The 23,452-nt window shown below is 41.0% G+C and overlaps 1 protein-coding gene across 4 annotated transcripts; it reads left to right on the plus strand.

Annotated features, from left to right (window-relative positions):
- Positions 1-53: 53 nt before the first annotated feature.
- On the plus strand, positions 54-23,165 carry clip1a (CAP-GLY domain containing linker protein 1a). 4 transcript variants are annotated; one of them, XM_017413801.3, is made up of 27 exons: positions 54-190; positions 3,773-4,066; positions 4,559-5,106; positions 5,679-5,803; positions 5,899-6,115; positions 6,219-6,416; positions 6,508-6,599; positions 6,829-6,889; positions 9,113-9,217; positions 11,153-12,046; positions 12,192-12,308; positions 12,422-12,479; positions 12,570-12,653; positions 12,767-12,923; positions 13,119-13,284; positions 13,694-13,909; positions 14,779-17,229; positions 17,932-18,069; positions 18,235-18,341; positions 18,492-18,612; positions 18,706-18,758; positions 19,251-19,368; positions 20,532-20,682; positions 20,796-20,848; positions 21,375-21,380; positions 21,884-22,011; positions 22,104-23,165. In XM_017413801.3, the coding sequence occupies exons 2-27, from the start codon at positions 3,976-3,978 to the stop codon at positions 22,330-22,332; spliced, it is 6,684 nt and encodes a 2,227-aa protein (XP_017269290.1). In that variant the 5' UTR covers positions 54-190; positions 3,773-3,975; the 3' UTR covers positions 22,333-23,165. The 4 variants fall into 4 exon arrangements, with proteins under 4 accessions (XP_017269290.1, XP_037832871.1, XP_037832873.1 ...); XM_037976943.1 differs by lacking the exon at positions 21,375-21,380; XM_037976945.1 differs by lacking the exon at positions 9,113-9,217.
- The last annotated feature ends 287 nt before the right edge of the window (positions 23,166-23,452 follow it).

Consider the following 23,452-nt stretch of genomic DNA (forward strand, 5'->3'; position numbering starts at 1 on the left):
AATATATCATCTTTGGTTAGCGCCCTGACGTTCCGGGCTGCAGTTGGAGAGGCGGCTCGTGCTCGTGCCAGATCCGAGCAGTCGTAGTTTGTAGTTAGCTCGTTAGCTCGACGGTTTTTTTTTTTTTTTTTTTTTTTCCTTCTTCTTCCCTTTTTCGTCGGAAGACGGAGCCTGTATCGGAACACATCAGGTCAGTGGCAGCTCACGCCCGGGCAGGTTGTTTTTTAGGGACTTTCTTTTTTTTTCGCACGGCCGGATAAAGAGGAGCGTGAACTCTGAGAGAAAGTTGTTCAGGTATCAGGGCAGACGGCACTTGAGGTGTCAGTTAAGCTACGTAGCAGCTCCTCTACGCTCGGGCCTCTCTGCTAACGTTACTTAGCAACTAATCCTGCCTGCTTTTTAGCCCCCCGATATCGAGGAGGGGATAACCGGAGAGAGCCGAGGAGGTGACAGCTAAATCACCAGCCAGCAAGGGAAGCTATCTATGCAAGTGATTCGATCTGGATATTAGTAATGAGGACTCTAGCTGTGTGGCAGCAGCAGTGTTCCCTGATGGAGCCTCTGTGACACTGCAGATACTTCTGGACTTGAGGAATTTGTTAGCTTTCACTAGCGCCTTGCCACATAGTGAGTTTGTCCATTCAGCTCAAGGTTAGCTAACATATTTGTGCCACCTCGTCGACAGCTACAAGCAGAAGTGAACAGGCAAGTTTGGTTAGGTGGGTTATTTGGACAGCTGTGCAGCGGTGAACTCTGGGTTTGACTGAGTTGCAGCTTTTTATGGTTTAGCTTTTCTGCATCTGTGTGTGTGTGTGCAGGCAGCTGCTCAAGCCCTTTTTCTAGATTGTGTTGCAAAGGAGATTTCACAAATTCTCTTCTGATGTTCATTTTTAATATTTGTGTGTCTGTAAATTGTTGGACATGTAAGCTGCCCATATCACACACACATAAAACATATCCTTTTCTATTCTTGTCTGTCTTTCAGTGTATTTTCCTCATATCTCATAGGTCTGAGCCCACAAGGGAACAGGGAGCTGTTTGCTGCAAGCTTAGGTTTTATTTTATGCCCACTCAATCTGTTTTAAGACATCCCCCCGTCCCTCATCATCTCATTTTTGGTCCATTTGCTTTTCCACACCTTCTGTGTCCGTGCCAGCAGGGGCCTACATAATTATCCCAGCAGATGTTTCCCCGGCGAGGACGGAGTAGAGAGCTTGGATTGTCCCTGTGATGACAAAACCAAGATGAAAGGAGTGTGAGTTACGTTGGATAATGCACACTTCTGAAGTTGTGAATGTGTTTTTGCAGGAAGCCTTTAGAGAGGGAGAGAGAGAGATACTCATTGTGTGAGGCAGGCATGTAAAGGGATACCTCTGCATTCAGGCCCGTAGAGTCAGAGTTTAACCTGGTTCCATATTTGTCAAGTCACAGGCTAATATTAACCCCCTGAAAAACGAGGGACGAATCTGCCTGGTTTGTGTAACAATTGCCATTCCCCAGTCACAAGCGATAAACACTTAAGAGACAAGGTTCTGTGTAAAATGTTTGGATTAGTTTTAAAAATTGGAATAGGTGGCGGAGAACAGTCTGTTCACGTTTCTTTCCGAGCATGCTGCAGGCTTTTTCCATCTTGAAAACAGAAGTTGATTTATGCTATTGCTGCCATTTAAGAGTTTCAGTTCTGTTTTACAGGCATCAGCCTTTTGTTTCTGAACCCACCATTAAAAAAAAAATGAAGGGAGGCTATGTGGAATTGAATTCAAATAAAGTTAACACTTTTATATTTTTGATGCTGTTTGAGTCCCTGCTGTTTGTGCAAAGCGTTGGTATTGGGCTTTGCCCGAAACTTCAGATTAGTCTGAAAGTCAGCGGCAAAAGATTAACATGACTGGGAACATTTTCACTGGAAGTAGATTGTGTCTAGTTGACTGCATCAGCTTACCAATCAGAGCTGAAACGGTCTTTGTTGGCGCTTACAGAGTGGTACAGCATTAGTGGTAAATAAAACCTAATGAAATTAATTTAAAGATTTTAGGTTTTTTATTTTTGTTAGGGAAAAATGTCAGATACAGAAGCTGGACATGTTGATTTTAGATTTGTATCATGGTATCCAAAGCTGCTGAAGTCTTTCTTTCGGACCTCCCTTTGACCCGATGTCACTAATAACGATCATTTAAAGGAGAACTGGATCGCTCTGTTCAAACTAAGTCATCCCTGCTGCTGGTCCCCTTTCATTCTGAGAAACTGTCCTGAAGAAGTGTGAGAGCTTCTCCTCATTTCTTCCATCCACTCATCCATCTATTTTCAGCTGCTTATTCAGGACTGGGTCCCAGAGCTGAGTGGAGATGCCCAGACCTCCTCCTCCACCTCTTTCAGATCCTGGGTGGACACACTAAGGGGTCCCCAAGCCAGCTTTTAGGTTTAATCTCATTTGTGAGTTCTGGGTCTGGCCCAGGGCCTCCTCCCAGTACCATCCACTTTGTGGTTTTGTCAAATGTACACACTTAACCTCTTTAAGCCTTTTACAGAATGAAAGGCATGCTTTTTGTGACTCTGCTAAACAAGTATGCTGTTACTCTTCTGCAGTGTTGGGCAAAGCAGCTCTAGCTAATTTAATTGGTTCACTTAGTAATTTACTTTATAATGGAGAAACTTTAAAAGCACGTTAGAATATCTGAAGTTTGATCAGAGCCTTTTGTTAGTTTACCAAATATCAGTGCATGTGTTCATGACCGCTTTGTGAATTTCTGTATTTATAAGTCAAAACTTGTCACTTATTTACATTATCTTCATAAAATAGACACCTGCTTTTACCCAGACGCCTTCTAGGTTTTATTTTTTCTTTCTAATCTGTCATATTAACTGTATATTTACAGTTGCCATCATATGCTGTGATATATTCAGTCAGCTTTGCCTGCTTCAGGTTATCTGTGCACTTTTAGCTTTCACTGATGACGGCTGCATCAGGAAAGTCGTATGTAGTGTTTCTCTTTCTCTGTGCCTGTTCTGTGAGGTTTGTGTAAGTGTGAACCAGCTCTTCACTGAAATAGATCTGGAAGCTACAGATCTCTTATAAGAGTGCTGCCAGGGCCCCGAGCTTGTCTGTAGATGTTCTTTTCTTTGATTCAGCCGGGTGAAGATGATGCAGGTATTAGACCATTGCACATGCACGCAGAGTCGAGCGGACGTGCAGAGGGAGCTTTAGTTGGACTGGAGCATGGTGGTAATCTGACAAACAGGATAATCTGCTGCAGCTCACGGTGGTCGTGTTTCTGTGGTAATCCTGTTTTAGAAAAGCTGCCAGTGAGCTGTACATGATTTCAGATGGCAGAATGACTGAGTGTCCTATGTGCTTTGTGATCAAGGTCAGCTGAAGTATTTAGAAGTGTATGATTGCTGCACCATAAGCTGAATATTGGCTGCTCCTTTTTTTTTTTTTTTTTTTAACAGATTATTTTTAGATCTGTGACGTTGTGTACACTGAGAAGCTTGTTGTCATAATAGAAACACCACCTCTCTGTTGACAGTATCCAAAATAAAATGACTAACCCTAAAAGACATTTATTATTTATTAGTTTACTGAAAGCATGTTATATCCTTCAACTGAAATATTGTACTTTCCACAGTGATGCTTTCAATAATGAAATTGATGTAATTTTTGATTCATTAAGCATCAGTAGTTCTGTTAGGGCTTTCATAAAGTCTGTATGAGTAAAAATAAAAAAAGTTAAGCATTGTTTTTTGTGTTTGTGTCTGCTGTCTTTTTCAACAGGGTTCCTTTCTGTAAGCTGCACATTTTCTCCCTTTTTCCCTTTTCCTATTTTTTTCTTTTATTTTTCTTTCTTTTGTTCTAAAATTTGTGTGGCGAGAACAACTTTGCCATCAGGGAGCTGGAGACACTCGTTTTGATGTTTTGGAGCCAGACCGTACCCACTGACGGACACAAGATTTGTGGGTCAGATCACCGCGGGAAATATGAGCACGGCCAAATCGACTGGGATCAAAGTCCCGAGCAAAATAGCTAGGCCACCTGGAACTGGAGCCCCCAAAACGAACCCAGTCCCAGGTATGGATCTCTGCATGTTCATCCTGCTCCTGAAATGTTATTTAATCGGACAAATCTGTTGGTTTTTGTATAATTGTAAAAATGTTTGTTAAGATTAAGTTGAATTTATTTCTGGTCTTGTTTCTGAAAGGTTTTACAAATTTGGCCTCATACAAAGCAAACATTAAAATTATTTGCCTTTCTTAATTTTGTTGTACAGTTTGCCAGTTTTTTGTGTTGACAAAGCTCATAAGGCTCCACATTCCTGTGGTTATAAATTAGATTCTTCTTTATGTTTGTTTAGTGCATTCTTAGGATATATTGAATTTAAGCAGAAGAATTTATAGATGTTTCCTTTTGTCAAGCTAAATATAAATCCGCTACAAGAAGACACTGGTAAAGTTCAGCAGAGTGCAGTAGGAACTGTAGTTAACTCAGCTGGATGTGTCGGTCTCTTGTTCTGTCTGACAACTCATTCACTTCATGGGGAAACTTTGTTCTTCCTAAACGCAGCTAAAGCTACTGGGGCTGACAAATCGGCTGCAAGTGCCAGTGGAGGAGATGAAAAGAATGCTGAGGAAAACTTCGAGATCGGGGAGCGAGTATGGGTGAATGGAAACAAGCCTGGCTACATACAGTTTTTAGGCGAGACACAGTTCGCCCCAGGACAGTGGGCAGGAATTGTCCTGGATGAGGCGATTGGGAAGAACGACGGCTCGGTTGCGGGCGTGCGCTACTTCAAGTGCGAAGCCCTTCGAGGGATATTTACCCGCCCGTCCAAGTTGTCTCGCACAGAAGGAGAGGCCAATGGAACTCAGACCGCCCCGCAGTCCCGCGCTGCATCACCCACGCCTTCGGTTGGAAGTGTTGCCTCACAAACACCGGCCGCAAAATCGGTGCTGTCCACAAGTGCTACAACAGCCAAGAAGGCCCCTGCTACTACAACAGCCACGCCGTCTTCGAACCTTGCACGCACCAACAGCGAATCTGTCTCCAACCTCTCTGAGAGTGGCTCAGTCAAGAAGGGGGAAAGGGAGCTTAAGATCGGCGACCGTGTGTTGGTAATGTTTTTCGCAGTAACTTTAATAAAACCCGTTTTCTTCCCTGAGAGTTTGAGCAAAGTGACAGAACTTTGTGTCTCGTATTAACATCAGATGCACAACTCATTGAATTCCTCGGGTTTTAAGTCTCAGAAAAATAAATGATTGGGGCGTTTTATTTATTTTTTCACTGTTGTGCCCAATCACCATCTGTTTAGATCCCTCTAATCCCACTTAAATGCTGATGAGACCCTTCCTTCCTCTGTACAAATTGTCTTATTTTTGACCTTTTCCTGATCCTGTGTAGCTCATTCTGTTGAGAGGAAGTGTTGCTCCTGCCAGCGGGGCTGTAGAGGAAATGTGCTCACCATGATCAAATGTAGTATTTGGTAATCTGTGCAGCTGTGCATTTTTAAATAACTGGAAGGAAAAAAAATTCTTTGATGTTAATTAGAGCTTTATCTTTTTAAAAGCCTTAACGTATTTGTCACTTTTGTAGAATTATCTCACTCAGGGTTTAGCAGGAAAAGGTGATTACTTTGTAGGGTTGTCCTGTCTGTTGAGAGGAAAACTTGTTTGTGTGACGCTTTCAGGTTGGTGGTACAAAAGCAGGAGTGGTACGTTTCCTTGGAGAAACTGATTTCGCTAAAGGCGAGTGGTGTGGCGTGGAACTAGATGAACCGCTTGGAAAGAATGATGGAGCTGTGGCTGGCACCAGGTACCAAAGCTACATGATCCATGAATGTGTAACAGAGAAAAATATTATTCTACACTTTCATTATCGTGATTATATTCATTTATCCGTCTCTGTAGATATTTTCAGTGCCAACCCAAGTATGGCTTATTTGCCCCCGTGCACAAAGTCACACGCATTGGCTTCCCGTCCACAACACCAGCCAAAGCAAAAACAACAGCTCGGAAAGTAGTGGCCACGCCGTCAGGGCTGAAGAGAAGCCCAAGTGCCTCATCTATCAGCACCATGAGCTCAGTGACATCTTCTGTTAGCACTAAGCCAAGCCGAACAGGCCTGGTGAGACAAGAACACACTCCAAAACGACAGAACTGAGAATTAAATTGGTTCATTTTATTTTGCTCTTACCCTTATGATAATGCTCCTTTTTCTGTTTGTACAGTTAACAGAGACGTCATCAAGATATAATCGGAAGATTTCAGGCACCACAGCCCTGCAGGAGGCGCTGAAGGAGAAGCAACAGCATATTGAGCAGCTAATGGCTGAGAGGGACATGGAACGAGCTGAGGTCGCTAAGGCCACCAGCCATGCTGGAGAGATGGAGCAGGAAATTAGCCTCCTCAGGGATGATCAGGAGCAGGTCGGCTCACTCACCAATATGAGACTGCAGAGAATTCAGGTTATCCCAACTCGCCTAATGAATGTTTAAATTGTCCTTTTGCTTTTTGAAGATGGAGGCAAAAATGGATCAGCTGCGTGCCTTAGTGGAAGCTGCAGACAAGGAGAAAGTGGAGCTGCTGAATCAACTGGAGGAGGAGCGCAGGTAAGGGTTCAGTTTGAGGTGGACACGTTCACTCGAGGTTTTTTTTTTAAGTTTATAATGTCAAGATAATCAGTTTGTTCAAAGATAAAAGTGACAGTTAAAATTATTATGTTATTGTGTTTTTAAGTTTTGAGGTCTACTTGATGTGGCTGTTCCTTTCTTAGTGCTCATATTTGGTTGTTGTTGTTATTGTTATGATTATTAGTTATATTATTTTTATGTTATTTAGGAAGGTGGAGGACCTTCAGTTTCGTGTTGAGGAAGCTTGCATTACCAAAGGAGACCTGGAGGTAAATGTACAACATGGCTCTTCAAGTTTCTGTGCATCATTGGTATTTTTATAAAATGAAAACATGGTAAAACTGTGTGATAAAGCGCACGTTTCACTGTTTAAAATAATAAATAAATAAAAATATTTTAATGTCCGCTGCAAGTTAAGCTTGCACAGAATCAGCTGGGCACTCTTGTTACCGAGCTACCGTCAAGTTGATTCAGGTCGTTTGCATTATCTGTCGTTATCAATAAAAAGTATCCGCTCTGCACTCTCTGTAACCGAGTTTGCATGGACAGTTTGATACTGGCTTCGTCTTGTATTAGGTGAAGCGCAGTGAAATGTACCCAGTGGCGAAGCTCTGACTTTATGGCGAGGGATTACCCAAACCAGAAATACACATCTAACCACCCAGGATTTACTAGGTCATACACTTGACTTCTCAAAATGGACTACCGGACTTACGTAAATTACACAAATGGCTTACTTGCCTCTGGGCAGTTTTTGTTTTGTTTTTTTAATCCATAAAAATCCATAAAATCCATAAAAAGTTGTTTTGTTATTTTATTACTTATTATAATATAGAGAATTCATTATTTGGCTCCATTTATCATTCTGGTAGTTTTACATGATTCTCTTCTTTACATCTTATCGCCATTTATTTTACAGTAACTTAAAACTTTTTATTTTTTTTTATCTCAAAGTCATTTTTCCTAAGTTATGATATTCAGCGTTAAGGAGCCAAGTGGTATGCGTTCATATCTGATTAAATAATTTATTTATTCCACAGTGCTGCACAGGGAATCGCCTTAATTACCCCGAAGACATCTAAGCTTGAAATAAATGCTGAAAATAAGAGCAACAGGGTTGGAAAACCCCTTTTATCTTCTCCTAAAACGTGTACACTAACAGTTTATCACCTTTTCACAGTTGTGAGTTTAATACAAACTGCATGCAGCTTCATATACATCAACTTAAAAACCGTACGATCAGGCTGAACTAAAAAACAAAAACAATGCTTTAGCTGCGACGTGTTGAAGTTGTACTAATGTTCAGCTGTAACTTTCAGTGCCTCCTTGTCCAGTGATGTGATCTTATTACTTGTTCTTCCCTCTTTTCCTTGTCGTGTCTGTTGGTCCAGTGCTCAGCATGAAACCACTGGATGTGCCCGTGTCATTCCACTCCCCAGTCACAGACCTGAATCCCTTTTGGCCTCTGCAGCCACAGGGGACTAACACTTCTTTCAGTTTAGATGTAATATTTATTCAAAAGTTAATCACTCCTCTAAATTGATGATTATTGGTACTATTCTAAAAGTGCAAATGTTAATTATAGTGAGTCAAGAGAAGAAAAAACATTAAATTGCATCATGGGCCTACTAAGTAAAATTGGTGCTATTTCCCCTTTTTAATATGAAACCTAAACATTAGACCAGAAGCATAACATTTTGGCAGAAAACACTATTAAATGATTGTTTATTGACTTCACACCACACAAAGATGTCAAATGAGGTTGTTTCTGTTTGATTCCAAAACATTTCTGTGATCTTTTAAGTCAGTCACATGTCTTGCCCTTTATGGTTTGATATTTGTGTTTCTTTTACGATACAGTTAAATTTCAGAAATGTCCTTGACTAAGAGAGAAAGCATTGTTGGTCTTGACCTAATTAGCTAGTATAAAACCAACACAACTGTAAAAGTATGTCTGTTAAACTATAATGCTGGATAACCTCTGTAATCATAAAGTACTGTGGTGGGGAGGAAAACCAGCACTGCTTTCTCCATGCTGTGGTGAAGTCATTTAAGTTGTTGTATGCACTGGTTTAATACAGAATACCTAATTTCCTGTGTATAATAACAGTCCATTTGCTTTGTTCACCAGGTATCAGTTTTGCATGTTTACAGCTAAACTGTCCCCATCTACAAACTCACCCTGCACACCCATAAAACATCTGCTTGTTTTGTATTTCCCGCCACCCATTTATAAAAGTCCCCATTTTGAGCTGTTACTGGTACAGCATGAAATTTCTGCATGGGGTTTGTTTACTCATTTCCACCCATCATCACACCCACCTTTTACCCCTTACCCAACCTTTCACATCATCACACACAGAGACACACACACACACACACTCTCTCTCTCTCTCTATCTGTGCTGTTTCCTCCCCTCTCTGTCTGCGTTGGGCTGGCATGTGATGGTGGCACTGGTGTGTTCTTTTCCTCTCCTCCTTGTTTACTAACAGACGCAGACCAGGCTGGAGCATGTCCACATTAAGGAGCTTGAACAGAGCCTGCTCTTTGAAAAGACCAAAGCTGAGAAACTCCAAAGAGAGTTAGAAGACACTAGGGTAATGAATTCTGCTCTGGGGTGTGCTGCGTTGGGAAAGAGGGCCTGAGCCAGGTATAGAGGGCAAAGAACTTACGCCTGCTTCACACGGCAAGATTTTAAAATTGTTGGCCGATTTTTCAAAACCTAAGAGACTGCACACGTGACGATAAAAACTCGTAGGTATAACAGGTTTGATCGGACAATGTGTGGTGTCCAGCCACACGGCAGGAGCAACACACCACACATGAACCGATTTCCCTCACAAACATTCAGATTCCAGACAGGAAGTCCCGTAAAACCCTGCAATACTATACGTGAATTTAGAGTAAACAAACATGGCCAAAAAGTTACCGGGTACATCAATTGCAGTAGCAGTTTCGGCCCAACTCCTCTCCTTGTCATTTCGGTTATGATATGCTTTTTAAACAAAATGTTGAACAAAAATTCACCACATATCAACAAGTCGGTCCTCCATCTCCGATGTCCACCGGACTTTCAGTTGCGCCATGTCAGCTGTTTTTTGGTTTGGAATCCCCTCCGTGCTTGCTCCACCGTGCTTTCTGATTGGCTGTCTGTCACATTCAACAGGCTGCATTCTCGTTCGTCCTCGGGAGAACACTACAAATGTGGCGATATCGGGCCGAGACAATCCAACATGTTGAATATCCCCGATTTTAGATCGGAGCGGTTCTGTCGTCCTTCCGAGCGGACCAGATCACTCTTAACACACCACACATGGCAGGAATATCGTTTGAGTCATCCCGATAATTGGGGCGTTCAAAGATTGTCGGAAGCGGAAAATTGAAACAAAATCGGCATTAAAAATCTTGCCGTGTGAACAAACCATTACAAGATTTTACAAAGAGGCAGCAAGACAGTAACTGGGCTTTTGCTGGTTATGGGCTTTTGGTGACTTTAACTTTTTAAAGCTGTAGTTGTCCAGTTTCATGTAGGAAAAACACATCTTCATACAAAACAAAGTGATCCAATTAATCAGATTGTACTGTATTTGTCTTTAATGGTTTTGAATACTTAAAGTATTCTGAACACAGTCAGATCAGACAAGTCAGTATTGATATATTTCTCCAAATTTACTTAATTTTTAATAAAGATTGCAATGTTCTGTTTTAAACCATCAAATAACAACTTGGGGTGACATCTATGTATTTTTAACAAGTTGCCCAATTTTAACAAATTTTTGCTTTACTTATAGTGCTGCTTAACCAGACAGACAATCTTCCCCCTTTTTCCAGCAAGTCATTTTCTTAGACGTCCTATGTTCCACGTCCCCAGTCCTCCCTGACATCCATTTGTCCTGCTTTTTTGTGTCCCTGCGTTTTGCTAGCCTAAAACCCGCCCCACTTCCCAGACTGTGCATCCTGGTGTTCCTCCATAGTATCAGAAGTTTCAAGATGTATCAGAAATGCTGTTTAGTTCATTTAATCTCTGTAAAAATAAGCCCAGATTATTCACCCATCATAACAAAACTGTAAATTAGTATGTTAAAGCATGAAAAGGTAGTGTTTGTTTTATGGATGTTTAGAGTATGCAATGTAGTTGGATTAAAATTGCACTCACAGTTCTTTAATATTAACCGTTTTTGTTCATGTCTCTATAACATCATGAAATCAATAATAGCATAGTGTTCATTAAATAAATTTTTAAAGTTAATGCTGTGAAATATCTTGCACACTGTTAGCTCCATAGTTTGCTTCATTTCCATTTTTTTAAACCATACCCTTCATAACCACAAGAGGTCAGTATAATGGCTTTTTTGGGGTTACAGATTATTTACTTTATTCATAAAGTAACTAAATGAATTTTTGTCACTTATCAGTTTTTAGTAACGCATTTAGTTACACATGGCTTTATTAATGAACCTTTTTATTGTACACAGTGCTTGTAATGACTGGGGGGAAAAAACGTTTTAAATTAAAAATCTCTGCTTTCAAAGGTCGCTACTGTATCCGAAAGATCCCGGATTATGGAACTCGAGAGAGACCTTTCACTGAAGACCAGAGAAGTAGCTGACATGCAGCTGCGTATCGGGATCCAACAGAGCTCTGACGACTCGAACTCTGCTCTCTCCCCCCTGCTGGAAGAGATAAACTCTCTTAAGGATCAGCTGGCATCTCAAGAAGCTAAATGGCAAGAAGAGGTGGGAAAGTACAAGGAAAAGCTAGAAGCTGAAGAAAAAACCCACAGTGAAGCAGTTGCACAGATTCAGGCTTCATCTGTAAAGCTTACTAGTGAGAAGGAACAGCTACAGATACGGTTAAGCCAAGCTGAGAAGGAGAATGGCGACACTGTAGAGCTATGGCGTTCCAAGTTGGAGTCTGCCTTTACCTCTCACCAACAAGCCATTGAAGAGCTGAAAGCATCCTCCAGTAAAGGTGCAGAGGCTCGGGTAGAGGAGCTCATAGAGGTCAAAAGTGCTCTAGAAAAGCACAAGTTGGCTTTAGATGAGGCTGCAGCCAAATATGAAGCTGGTGTCTCAGCTTGGACTCAGGAGAAGGAGTCACTGACAGCACGGCAGATGTCTTCGGACAAGGACCTGCAGCTGCTGGAAAGCTCGCTGCGGAAGAGTTTTGAAGAAACAGAAAAAGAACACCAGGTGAAGATGAAGGATGTTCTTGGAAAGCTTCATGCAGCTGAAATTAGAGTGAAGGAGCTCGAGGAGAAAACGATGACAGCACAGCAGGTTCAAGACAAAGACAGAGAAACCAAAGAGCAGAAGGCAGAAATGGAGGCTCTTAGAAGCCAATTAGCACAAAAAAGCCAAGAGTCCGAAGCTCTGAAGAGTCAGCTAGAAGATGTACAAAATCAAGGAAACAGTCACTTGGCAAAGGTGGGTTCTTTAACACCTCTTCTTTATTTGAAGACTTTTTGTGCTAGGGTTTAGCGAAGTGTTATATCTTTTCCATTTGGATCACTTTAAGAAAAATAAACATTTTGTTATTTTATTGTACGCTTTTACTCTGTATATGCTGCAGGTTGGTGAACTAAGCTCTCAGTTGGAGACTAAAGGGCAAGAAGTCGTCTCTTTACAGCAGAGCCTAACTACTATAAAGCAGCAGAAGGACACCCTGGAACAAGACCTTGAAAACCTGGTGAGGTCGTTGAGAGAGGGAGAGGTCATCGTTCAGTGTTTCATAACTGCGTTGCCTTTTACATTCCACTTTGTTGTATCATAACACCACAAACAAAAATTGTTTCCTTGCAGAAAAAGAAGTTGGATGAAAGCACAGAGGAGCTGACAAAATCAGCTAAAACTATGCAAGGTAAAGGATGGAGTCACTAGAAGTCAAATATTTCACTTCAACTTTTTTCACCTAGCACAATTACAGTTTTTTCTTTATTTTTTTCTGCAGAAACACTTGAGAAGCTCAGTAAGAGAGAAGAGCAGTGTACATCCTTATCCACAGAATCTGAGTCTCTGAGAAGTCAGCTTGCCGGTGAGCATGTTAGAACTGCATTGTTCTGTTTTAAAAGTTTTGTTTTCATTTCGTCTGCTGTGTTGAATTTTAGTATACTTTCCCATTCCTAAAATGTTAACCGTTTTCTTCAGGAATGGAAAGGAAACTGAAGACTGCAGATGAAAAGCTTGAGCAGTTTTCAAAGGATAAAAGCAAGCTGGAAAAGGATATTTCTGACATGATGAAGACATCTGGTGATAGTTCAGTTCAGCTGACTAAAATGAACGAAGACCTCACACAGAAGGAAAGGTACTAAACTTAACTATTTCCTTCTTGTATACTTGATTATACTACTTTACGTGACCAATTTAAGTAGCGTAATCAAGAAATTTATTTCTTTTTACAATCATAAATTGGATTTGATTTGTAGATTAGTTTATTTTGTGTTATTCTTTGCCAGAGCAGATTATCCTTTCAGTTTTGTCATCTTTCGTCATTACGCAGGAGACTGGAGGAGTTGCAGAATCAACTAGCAGAAGAGACGGAGAAGGTGGTGCGTATGAATGAACAACTCCAGCAGGAGCAGTCAAAGAAAGAGCAGGAGCTGAAAGAGATCAGAGAAATGCATCAGACTCAAACAAGTAGCCTTCAGGAGAAAATTACTAACTTGGTCAGTATTTTTGGAGCGGTCGCAAGAAATGTTTTGGTTTTTTTTTAAACGTTTTTTGGAAGGAAAATGTGTGGGGAAATCCGGTCCAGACTTATTTCTCAAACACTATTCACACATGCACATTACAGGTGTGGAAAACTTGTTTTGTTTACAGCATGTCCAGGTTGATACGCCTTCTAATGACAATTTTTATGTTTAAATTATTGCAACTTATATTTGAATATTTCCACAAAATGTTGCAAAGAAGCTGGCTGAAGAATCTTTTAAGCCTCAAACTATCGCTGCTTTCTCACTTTTCTTGAAAGTTTTAGAACTGCAGTTCATGTGTGAAAATGGCTTTAATCATGGGCAGAAAAGGCAAATAAAATCTGTTGTGATTGTTTGTTTGCTCTTTTGTTTCCTTTTTTAGGAGGCTACGCTGAAACAGAATGAGACTCTTGTTGAGGACCTAAAGGCATCAAATAAGAAATCCCTGTCCGAGGCCTCAGAGCTCCACGTGAAGGAGCTCGAGAAGCTGCAAACGCAGATCGACAGGTTCAAGGAGGAGCTCTCCTCCTCCAGAGACAAAACTCAAGAGTTGGAGAAGATGGTGTCTGAGCTGCAGCCGTACAAGGAGCAGGTTCAGGTAAGCACAAACTCACGGGAAGGAAACAGAACAATAGCAATAATATTGTAGCGTGTTTACTGATGTTGGATGAACTAAACAACAGACTCTAAGTACTGTTCCAGATTAGCTGGGTTTTTTCTGTTAGTACTGTTTTTCACATAAAGGCTCATAATCAGATAGCATTGGAAGCTGCCTTAGGGACAAAGGTAAATCTAATAAAATGTATTTAATGGATTGAAACAGGTTGAGGAGTCTCAAGTAACATAAAACCAAGTTTCCACTAATAATTTATTGGCAATAAACCAAGCTACTTATCTTATCAACTCTGGGATTTTAAAGTGTGCCAAAAAAAAAAAAAAAAAGTGTTTGGGTTGAGATAGGTTGGTGTGTGTCCATTCCAGATCCATTTTTCTGGGGTTGATTACTTCGCTTTTCAACAGGAAAATTTTCACTTTCTGCCCAAGATCTTTTTTGTTTGTTTGTTGTTATTGTTCTGTAGCATTCACTTGTAATACTGTCATTTACATTCTACAGTTTATATTTATTATTATTCATTTATTCAAACATTAATATTTGTGCAGCTAATATAACAAAGACATTTCTACTGATGCTGACAATATTAAAGTGCTCATACACTCAGTCTCTATTAGTCTCGACTAAATGTGGTTGATTTATTATCAGTAATTCAGTGACTTAAAGCTGTTGGGCTGAAGTGAAAATTTGTCCATCTACCTTTTTTTTTCTTTTAAGGTTTACAAGTTGTGGTGTGATCCTTTGCCATATTTTTATGCTTGGTTTATTTGATATTCATACGTTTCCATGCGTGTGTGTGTGTGCGCACACATATATATTCCCTTCTTTTTTTTCTTTCACCTTTATTTTCCCAGCGCCTTTCTGCTGAGCTTGACTCCTACAAACGCGATGCTGATCATTTGTCCAAAAAACTGGAAAAGCAGAATCTAGATCTGGAAAACCTGTGTAAGGGAAGCGAGGACATTAAAGCTGAGAGAGACAAATTGGAGCAACAGGTTTCTGAAACTCTGAATAAGCTTTCTGCGCTCGAGATTAGCTGCAAGGAGCTTTCAGTGCAGAATGAAGAGCTGATAATGGCTAAAGATAAACTTCTGAAACATCAAGAGGAATTACGAGCTGATAACAAACATTCAGATGAGGAGAGAATTTCACTGAATAAGGAAATTGAAACTCTCAAACGCCTCCTGCAGGAAGCACAGACTGAAAACAAACAGCTGCAGCACAGTAAAGGTGAATATCTGGCTCAAATTGATGAGCTTCAAAGACAAAATTCAGAGAAGAACGACACAGTCCTGAAGCACCAAATGGACATCCAGCAAATTGAGTCTAAAAAGAAGCAGCTGCTTGAGGATTATGAAAATGTCTGCAAAGAGAGGAACCGGCTTGAAGAGGACCTCAGTGAAACCAAGTCGAGACTCACATGTGAGAGGGACGATCTCCTCTTAGAGCGAGATGCAGCTAGGAATGCCAGAAACTCTCTTGATGCGAAGACCGCAGAGCTTCAGGGGAAACTCAAGTCCCTGAATTTAGAAAAAGAGGATCTCACAATGAAGAACACCCAGCTTCAGACGCTGACGGAAACGCTGACAAAAGAGAAGTTAGAGATGTCGTCTAAAATCAGTGCTGCTGCGTTGGACAAAAACAGCCTTGAGGTGGAGAAAGAGGAGCTCAAAAATACACTCGGCCTTACCAAAGCGGAACTGGAGAGCTTTGTCCGCGAATGTGAGGAGCTCAAAGCCTCTAAAACGAGCCTGGCTCAGATGCTGGAAGAATTCAAGACGAGCAGTCAAGTGACTGATTCTGAGAGGCTTCACCTTCTGCAGGAGAAGGAGGACCTGCTTGCAAACCAAAGAAAAATCTCCAATGAGAAAGAGGAGCTGCTCAGGCAGGTGGAAGAAATGAAAAAGAAGCTGCGCGTCTCGACGGAGCAGCTGTCTCTTTCTAATGAGAAACTTAAAGAAGTGTCGTCGTCCTTCGAGCAAGAGCAGCAAACGTTGCGCCTTCAGATTTCTGGCGCTGAGATGGCTCTGCATGATCTGCGGAAAGAAAAGATGAGCCTGGACTCAGCTGTAGAGCAGCAGAAAATGGATTATGAGCGACTGGCAGAGGAGAAGGGAGAGTTACAAGAGAAGTACACAAAGTCCACATCAGAGAAAGAGGCTCTTTCTCTTGAGCGTGATAAGCTTGCTGGTGATATCCGAACAGCTAGGGACCAATTAGACAATCAAACCAGAGCTAACGCGGATCTTCTTCAAGACAAGAACCGTTTAACGGCAATGCTCGAGGAAGCCAAAAATCAGAAAAATGAGCTGGAAGTCGACGTGACCACCTTGAAACGAGAGAAGACGGACCTACAAAATGAACTGCAGAAACTTCACTCTGATGCAGAAATTCTTGAAAAGGCCAAAGCTGGACTTGTTGATGAGCACAAGAAAATAAAAATGGAGTTTGAGAAATCAAACTCGGAGCTGCTTCGACAGGTGGATGACCTTAAAAAAGATTATCATCACATTCAGTCGCTGCAGGCTGAGGCTGAGAACAAAGTGCAGTCTTTAGAGGAGGAGAAGCGGGATTTGCTCCGGGAGATCCAAGAGTTTAAAAGTCAAATTGAATCCATTTCAGAGGCCAAAAATGTTGTTGAGACAAAGCTACTTGCTGAAAACAGTGAGCGAAGTAAAGTCGTGTCTGACAGAGACAATCTTTTCAAACAACTCGAGGACCTTCAGAGAAATTTGTCTTCAGTCACACGGGAAAATGAAGATGTTTCCTCCAGCCTTAAGAGCGCTGAGGAACAAAAGAGGTCTTTTATGGAGGAAATGGAGGCTTTGAAAACAAAACTGATGCAGAAAGAGCAAGAAAACATTGAACTGATAGAACGTGAGGAACAACTGTCATCTAAGCTTGAAGAGGTGGACAAACAGATACTTTCAGTGACCACAGAGAAAGATCTTTTAGCCAAGCAGTCTAAAATGGAGGCAGAAATCTCTTCTCTTTGCGCAAACATGGAAAGCTTGTTGACTGAACGCTGCTCACTTCTTGAAGAGGTGGCATGCTCGCAGGCTACCAAGAAACGGCTCGAGGTTGAAGTCGAGGCCCAGCAAACCCAGAGGGAGAGGTTGGAGAAGCAGTACGAGGATGCTCTCGCAGCTCTTGCAGCCTCTGCTGTCGTGAAAGAAGAATTTTCCTGCAGCGTGTCGGGTCTCACAGCTCAGAAGGATGCCCTGCAGGTGGAGAGGGATGAAGCCGCCCAGCGAGTCAGGGAGCTCGAGTCACAACTAAACAATGCCCTTTCTAAGCAGCTTGAGGTACTTCTCCTCCTAACTACTAGTACTAATCACTGACCCGCTCACTGTTAGTGTCGCTGGGGCTACGCCACCCTCTCACTGCATGCCTGCTGGTTTGTCTCCCTTTTCTTTTCGTGTCTAACTTTCATCTTTCATTTACCAACCACTGTTCGTTACGCTTAGTTCCCAGCTTTTCCCTGTGGGTTTATAACGTGAGCTAAAGTCAGGCAAAATCCATCAAGGTTCCACCATTACGGCAGTGAAGTTTTCTTAATCTCACACAATCATTTTGGGTTATTTTGGAAACTGGCAAAAGTCCAACACCTTGGCTTTTTAAAAAATTTTGACCTGATATCTAAATTTTCACACAGCTTGGTTGTTTTTCTGTCTCCGTTCTGAGGCCACAGGTTGGAAAACCAGTATTTTAAAGTTTACACTAATTGTTTTTCCTCTTATTGCAATATTTACATTAACTGTCAACAAGAGCATATATAAATACCAATATTTGGATAATTTTGTATCTTCCTTAATCAGTAATCTATTAAAAAAAAAAGCAGAGCATGTACTTAGGTAATTATTTCAATAATATCAAAATAAGATCATTGGTTGCTAAAAATTATGCATTGAAATGGCAAAAATTCTCCCAGATTGAAACCACTGATTGTTTATCAGAGCACTGTGTTTGATTTGAACTAGTTGATCTTAGCAAATGTGCTATTTTAGGCTACAGAGGCCGCAGGCAAGACTTCGGAAGCTCTCGAACAACTGACTAAAGAGAAAGCAGTTTTGTTGAAGGAGAAGAACGAAGCTCAGTCCCTGCTGGAGGAGCTCCAGAGCTCAAAGGAGGAAATGCAGACTCAGGTGAGATGAGTTATAGCTGAGGAAACCAAAACAGTAACACAGTATTTCAGAGAATAACTGAGGTCTGACACCAACAGTGTTTATATTTGCTTAATGCATGTTTTTTTTTTGTTTTGTTTTGACATTTCCTGTTGCTAAAACCATTTTATATAAATGTTGTTTTAGATGGAAGCTCTGAGGAAAGAGAACTCTAAATATCAAGAGGACCTGAATGTGTCCAAAGAGCAGCTTTGCACAGAAACACAGAGGGGAAAGAGTTTATGCCAAGAAATGTGAGTACATTTGTACATCCTGGTCTGAAAAAAAGAAAAAAAAAGTCATGTTGGGCTTTTGGAAGTATGCTACAATCAGCAGAATATAGTGCATCACCAGATAATATGAAGAGTTATTAATGTTTTACCCAAACACTTCTGTTTGTTCAGCGAGGAACTTAAAGAAGCGGTTTCTGTGAAGACTCAGTCCCTGCAGACGCTGCAAGACGAGAACAACAGGCTGTCCCAGCAGCTGGACGGCAGTCACAAAGACCAGAGTCAACTTGTGAAGGTGAGCCATGAAAATGGTTGCCGTTGCCAATATTGTTATTGTTAGGATTTGTCTTTTGTTGACAATGTTTGAATTTGACGTGTTTCTTTAAAGCTACAGGACGAGCACTCAAAACTCAAAAAAGAGCTGGCAGAGTTGAAACGAAGGTAAATGATTTCTCTTTTTTGTGTTTGTATTATTCAGGTTTTTTGTACGAAAATAGCAATTTATCTTTTTGCAGGCCAGCTTTTAAAAGCATGTTTGTTTCATCTGCTTGGCACTGGCTAATATGTCACACTATTTTATTTATTTTCTTCTCCTTCAAAGCCTGCCAAAAAATGCCTTCAGGTACTTGATGCCTCTTTAATATATCTAATCATCACCTCATGAAACGTGTTAACCATGAAGCCGACAGAGCATTATAATTCACCTGCTTGGCAATCATAGCTTCCGTTTCTCACCTTTTTATATTTCCCATTGTATCTCTTCCTTTATCATTGATCAGCTTCTTCCTACATATCTGTTGTGGTCCAAAGACTCCAGTGAACTGTTTGCACTTCAAAACTGGAAAGCTGCTATAAACATATTTGTGAAATTAGTTAATTTATCTTTTTTCATCTTCTTTGCATGATTGTACCTCGTGTCTTTGTGTCAAACAGTGAAAGCACTTTGAAGGAGCAGCTGAACAAGGAGAAGGCTGCCCTCCAACAGTCCATCCATAAAAACAGTGCCTTAATCTCAGAAAAGGACCAGCAGGTGGAAAACCTGAAGAGTGAGGTAAGAAACGAACCTCTGATTTTACTCTAAAGCATTTTTTTTTTTTTTTTTAATTTCTCCAGGCACACCTGGTATTAACATCAGCTCTTCTTGTTAGAATCATTGTCCCCGATAAGGTGCTGGTAAATGGGTTCTGGACAGTAGGTCCCTAGGATTCTGGGCTACAACTGGTTAGAACCATATTTTAGATGTTATATAAGTATTCCTTTACTATGGAGATCAAAAGACGACAAAATGATAACAAAGGTATTTAAAACATTTAAAAGGACATGTTAAGTGAAATTAAAGTACACAGAGGAAGAGAGGAGGAAAAGTGTAAGCTTAGAGACTGACCGGACCGACACGTGACAGAAGGTTGGAGTATAATAAATGAGTTGAACCGCACACATTCAGGGTGGATTAGTGTGTTTGAGTTTGAGTTGTTCAATCATTCACAGGTTGAGACTCTTGAAAGGGAAACTTTATCCAGCTAAAATAAAGTGGAAAATATCGTCCATAAAATAAAAATCCATTGCCTGATGGAGTCTGATGGTCGATTAAGTCACCCAGTCGCCCAACCCGAATGGACGTCTGTCTAGAAAATCTGGAATATAGTAAAAAATATTCATAGGGTGGCAAAAAGGGGGGCAAGAGATGCCCAGTCATGATGCTGCTTCAGTGGAGAAGCATCATGACTGGGCCTTCTCTACCTGACCAAACTTCACACACACACACACACACAGATAAAACTGGTAGCAGTTGCAAACATCATCTCTTTGATTTTTTTTTTTTTAATCCAGTTCTTAAATAATTCAGACCAAAGAAAGGCGTTCCCCAACAGCACGTTATTTCTCGGTCGAGTAATGACCTGCTTTCATTCTTGTGCGCCTTCAAATAATTTCCTCCAAGTCTGAAAGTTCAGCTTTGAAGATTGTCAGTCGGAAACTTTTGTTTTTTGGTACAAACCAAGTGGCACATTTCTCAGCAGAATCAGAGCGGCTCTTCTAAAGCCTGGTCTACATTTTCTCATGTAAAAGCCTGAACTCATTAAATGACTACTCACATTGAATTAATGCTTGTATTAGTGTCTAATTTACCTTATTTTTTTCCTGTTTGTTTACATACTTAAAGAGACACATATATAATTTATCCTATATTTAATAAATGTTGGGTGTTTTTCTTAGGTGGCTGCAGTGCGTGAAGAAAGTGCCTCAGTTAAGAAGCTGCAGAGTACGGTTCAGGCCTTGGAGGAGGACAGAGCTTTTCTCCAGGAGCGTGTTCAGAGACTGGAGAAGGACCTCGCTGCTGGACCTGACGGCATCAACAAGCCCTCAGGTAACACTGGAAGTAACTAAGAACCACAGTTCCCCCCGTAGCTCTTAAATCGATCCTTATGTGAGCTGAAAGAAAACAAAAAGACAATCGTCTGGTTGTTTCCTGTTTTCCAGGTGATGCCGTTTTGGACCACTTGAGAGAAGAAAAGGAGACCGCAGAGAGTCAGGTGTGTACTGTTCCACTTGTCTTAAATCAGAGGAATTTTAGGTCCAGATTTTATTTTAATGTTTATAGATTTCTGTCATGATGCTTTCCTGCCATGCATAAGAGATTTTTGGATAAATGACCCTCATTGCATTTACATCAGATTTTATTTTGAGGTCTGACTGTATGTTGTCACTAACTTGTGTCATTGTGTACTTGCTACTTTCTATAATCTAGATTTTATAGGTTATGGACTCCTGTTGCAGTGTAATATTAAAAACATGTTGCTTCAGGTTACAGAGTCTACCCGTTAATTAGTTTTAGTTTAGAGGCATTTCAGCAGCATACAGCAGGTTCTAATGTTCCATCAGCACATCTTTTTTCACCTATGACTTGTTTATTCAGAAATGTTGTGTGTTCCTGTGTGTTGTCTGGCCGAACAGGGATCCTAATTCAAATTTCATAAATATATTTTTTTTCTTTCCTTTTTCTCTAAATTCAACTCTCCTCCTCTGCCCTGTTTCTGATGTTGGCTACACCACCATCAGGCAGCGGTTCGTTGATGCTTTTCATCAGCTTCATTTGTGCATGTCGTTCACTTTGTGTCTCACTCAGTAGAATCTCACTGTGGTTGGTGGGGAAAGTATTAAACCGTCATCTGAAGACGAATCAAGCTTGTTGTGTTGATGTCTGAAGAGTTAACTCAGCTCTCTGATTAAATTCTTTAAAAAACAACAAGATCTTATCAAAGAGGCATAATGGACATCTGTGAAGTTACTCAGACTCATTTAGGTAGTTTTCTGGCTCTCTCTGTGAGTCACTTCAAGCTTTGATTAGTCTTTGATGACAGCTCAAAGCAGACAGAGATCATTTTTAGGGGAGGGGGATGCAGCAACACAACTATTTTACTTTTCTCACAACTACTATTAATTTGTCCAAAAAACCCCTAGGTGCTTTAAAAAAAATCCCTGAATTAGGAATTAGAAAAAAAGCATATTTAAACACGTTTGCTGTGTCACAGGTCAATTTATGGTCCAGTTTTATGTCTTCTCCACAGATTGAGTTCCTGAATTCGGTTATTGTTGACCTCCAGAGGAAAAACGAGGAGCTCAAAGACAAATTGGAGAAAATGGCGGCTGCTGCTCTCAATGGGAATAATCCAAGTGAACTGGATAACAGTGAGGGGTACGTCTCTTCCACAGCAGAAGTTTATTTAATGTCTCACTGGACTCATTTTCACACTTGGCTGCTTTTTTTTCCCCTCTCCCTATGTGCAGCTTTGAGGATCAGCCCGTGAAGAAGAAGCCTCCCCCACGACTGTTCTGCGACATCTGCGACTGCTTCGACCTCCACGACACGGAGGACTGTCCCACCCAGACGCAGATGCCAGACTCGCCTCCACACACCACCTACCACGGCAGTAAGGGCGAAGAGCGGCCGTACTGCGACATCTGCGAGGTCTTCGGCCACTGGACCGACTCCTGCACCGACGACCAGACCTTTTAAAAGCCTTTTTAAAACTCGTTCGCACAATCAGTAAATTTGCACATCATGTTGGGTTACGCGCCGCATTTTCAGCTCCTAGATTCTACCGTTTTCCGTGTGCTCGTTTCTGCCAAGCGTCTTTGTTGCCCACGCCAGCCTTTAAGCTCTCCTGATGGGGAGCGATCTTCACAATCGTTCCGAAAGCCGAGACATCCAGAAACGCGTTGGCATCGATGTTTTTGTTTGTAACTGTAAATGACTGTGGAGGGAGAACGTTCAGTATCCTGGGTTTGTGTGAGTGGGATGTACCTTATGGAGAGAAGCGGCGGTCTTCCTCAGATCCGTTAATTTATCTTTATCTTTATCCTGATGATATTTGCACAGATTATCCGGGGCTACAAGAATAATATAGTATCATAAAAGGTGTTTATTTGAAGCTGTAAAATACTTGATTGAAAAAAACAAATGTCAGTTTGTGCAAAAAAGAACCGGTGAGCTATAGTTTATTTTTCTATGTCCGGAAATGCTATGTACTCTAAAATGGTTTGATAATGTGTGTGATTTTATGATGGAGGATGATTTGCTCACTGTTGTTTGGAGTGAAGCAGTAAAACTCACTTTTTTGGGGCTTTAATGAGAGTTTTTTAATGGTTACCTTTAATCGGTGCACTGGAAGGTGGGTAAGAAACTTCACATCTGCTGTAAGACCTCAGTTCCAGTTAACATCACCCTTTTCAGAAAGTTTCTTATTGATTGAAAAACATGATTCGTTTGCATCAGTAAAATACTTTGGCATCTCTTTCAGTCTGTTTTAAAGATCTGTATAAAAAAAATAAAGTTTATGGATGAATTAAGTGTTCTGTCCCTCTGCAGTGATTTTACTCAGTAATGTGTAGTTAAAAAGGGCTAAATGACAGAAACACGGCACAAAATGGTGAGCTGTTTAGGTTTTTGGTAAACCTCTGGGTGGGGAACACAAAATGTGGTTTGATGGTGTTTTTTGGGCACAAAAGGAGTAATGGAAGTCTTGTTTTAGACCTTTAGTGTGTGAAGTGCTGCTGACAGGAAGCACTTTTAGACTCTCTTGTTGCAGATTTATGAACAGGTTTGTCATCAGCTGACCTCAGATCAGGTCTACATA

The sequence above is a fragment of the Kryptolebias marmoratus genome, linkage group LG1 (genome assembly GCF_001649575.2).
Source record: "Kryptolebias marmoratus isolate JLee-2015 linkage group LG1, ASM164957v2, whole genome shotgun sequence".
Classification (NCBI taxonomy): domain Eukaryota; kingdom Metazoa; phylum Chordata; class Actinopteri; order Cyprinodontiformes; family Rivulidae; genus Kryptolebias; species Kryptolebias marmoratus.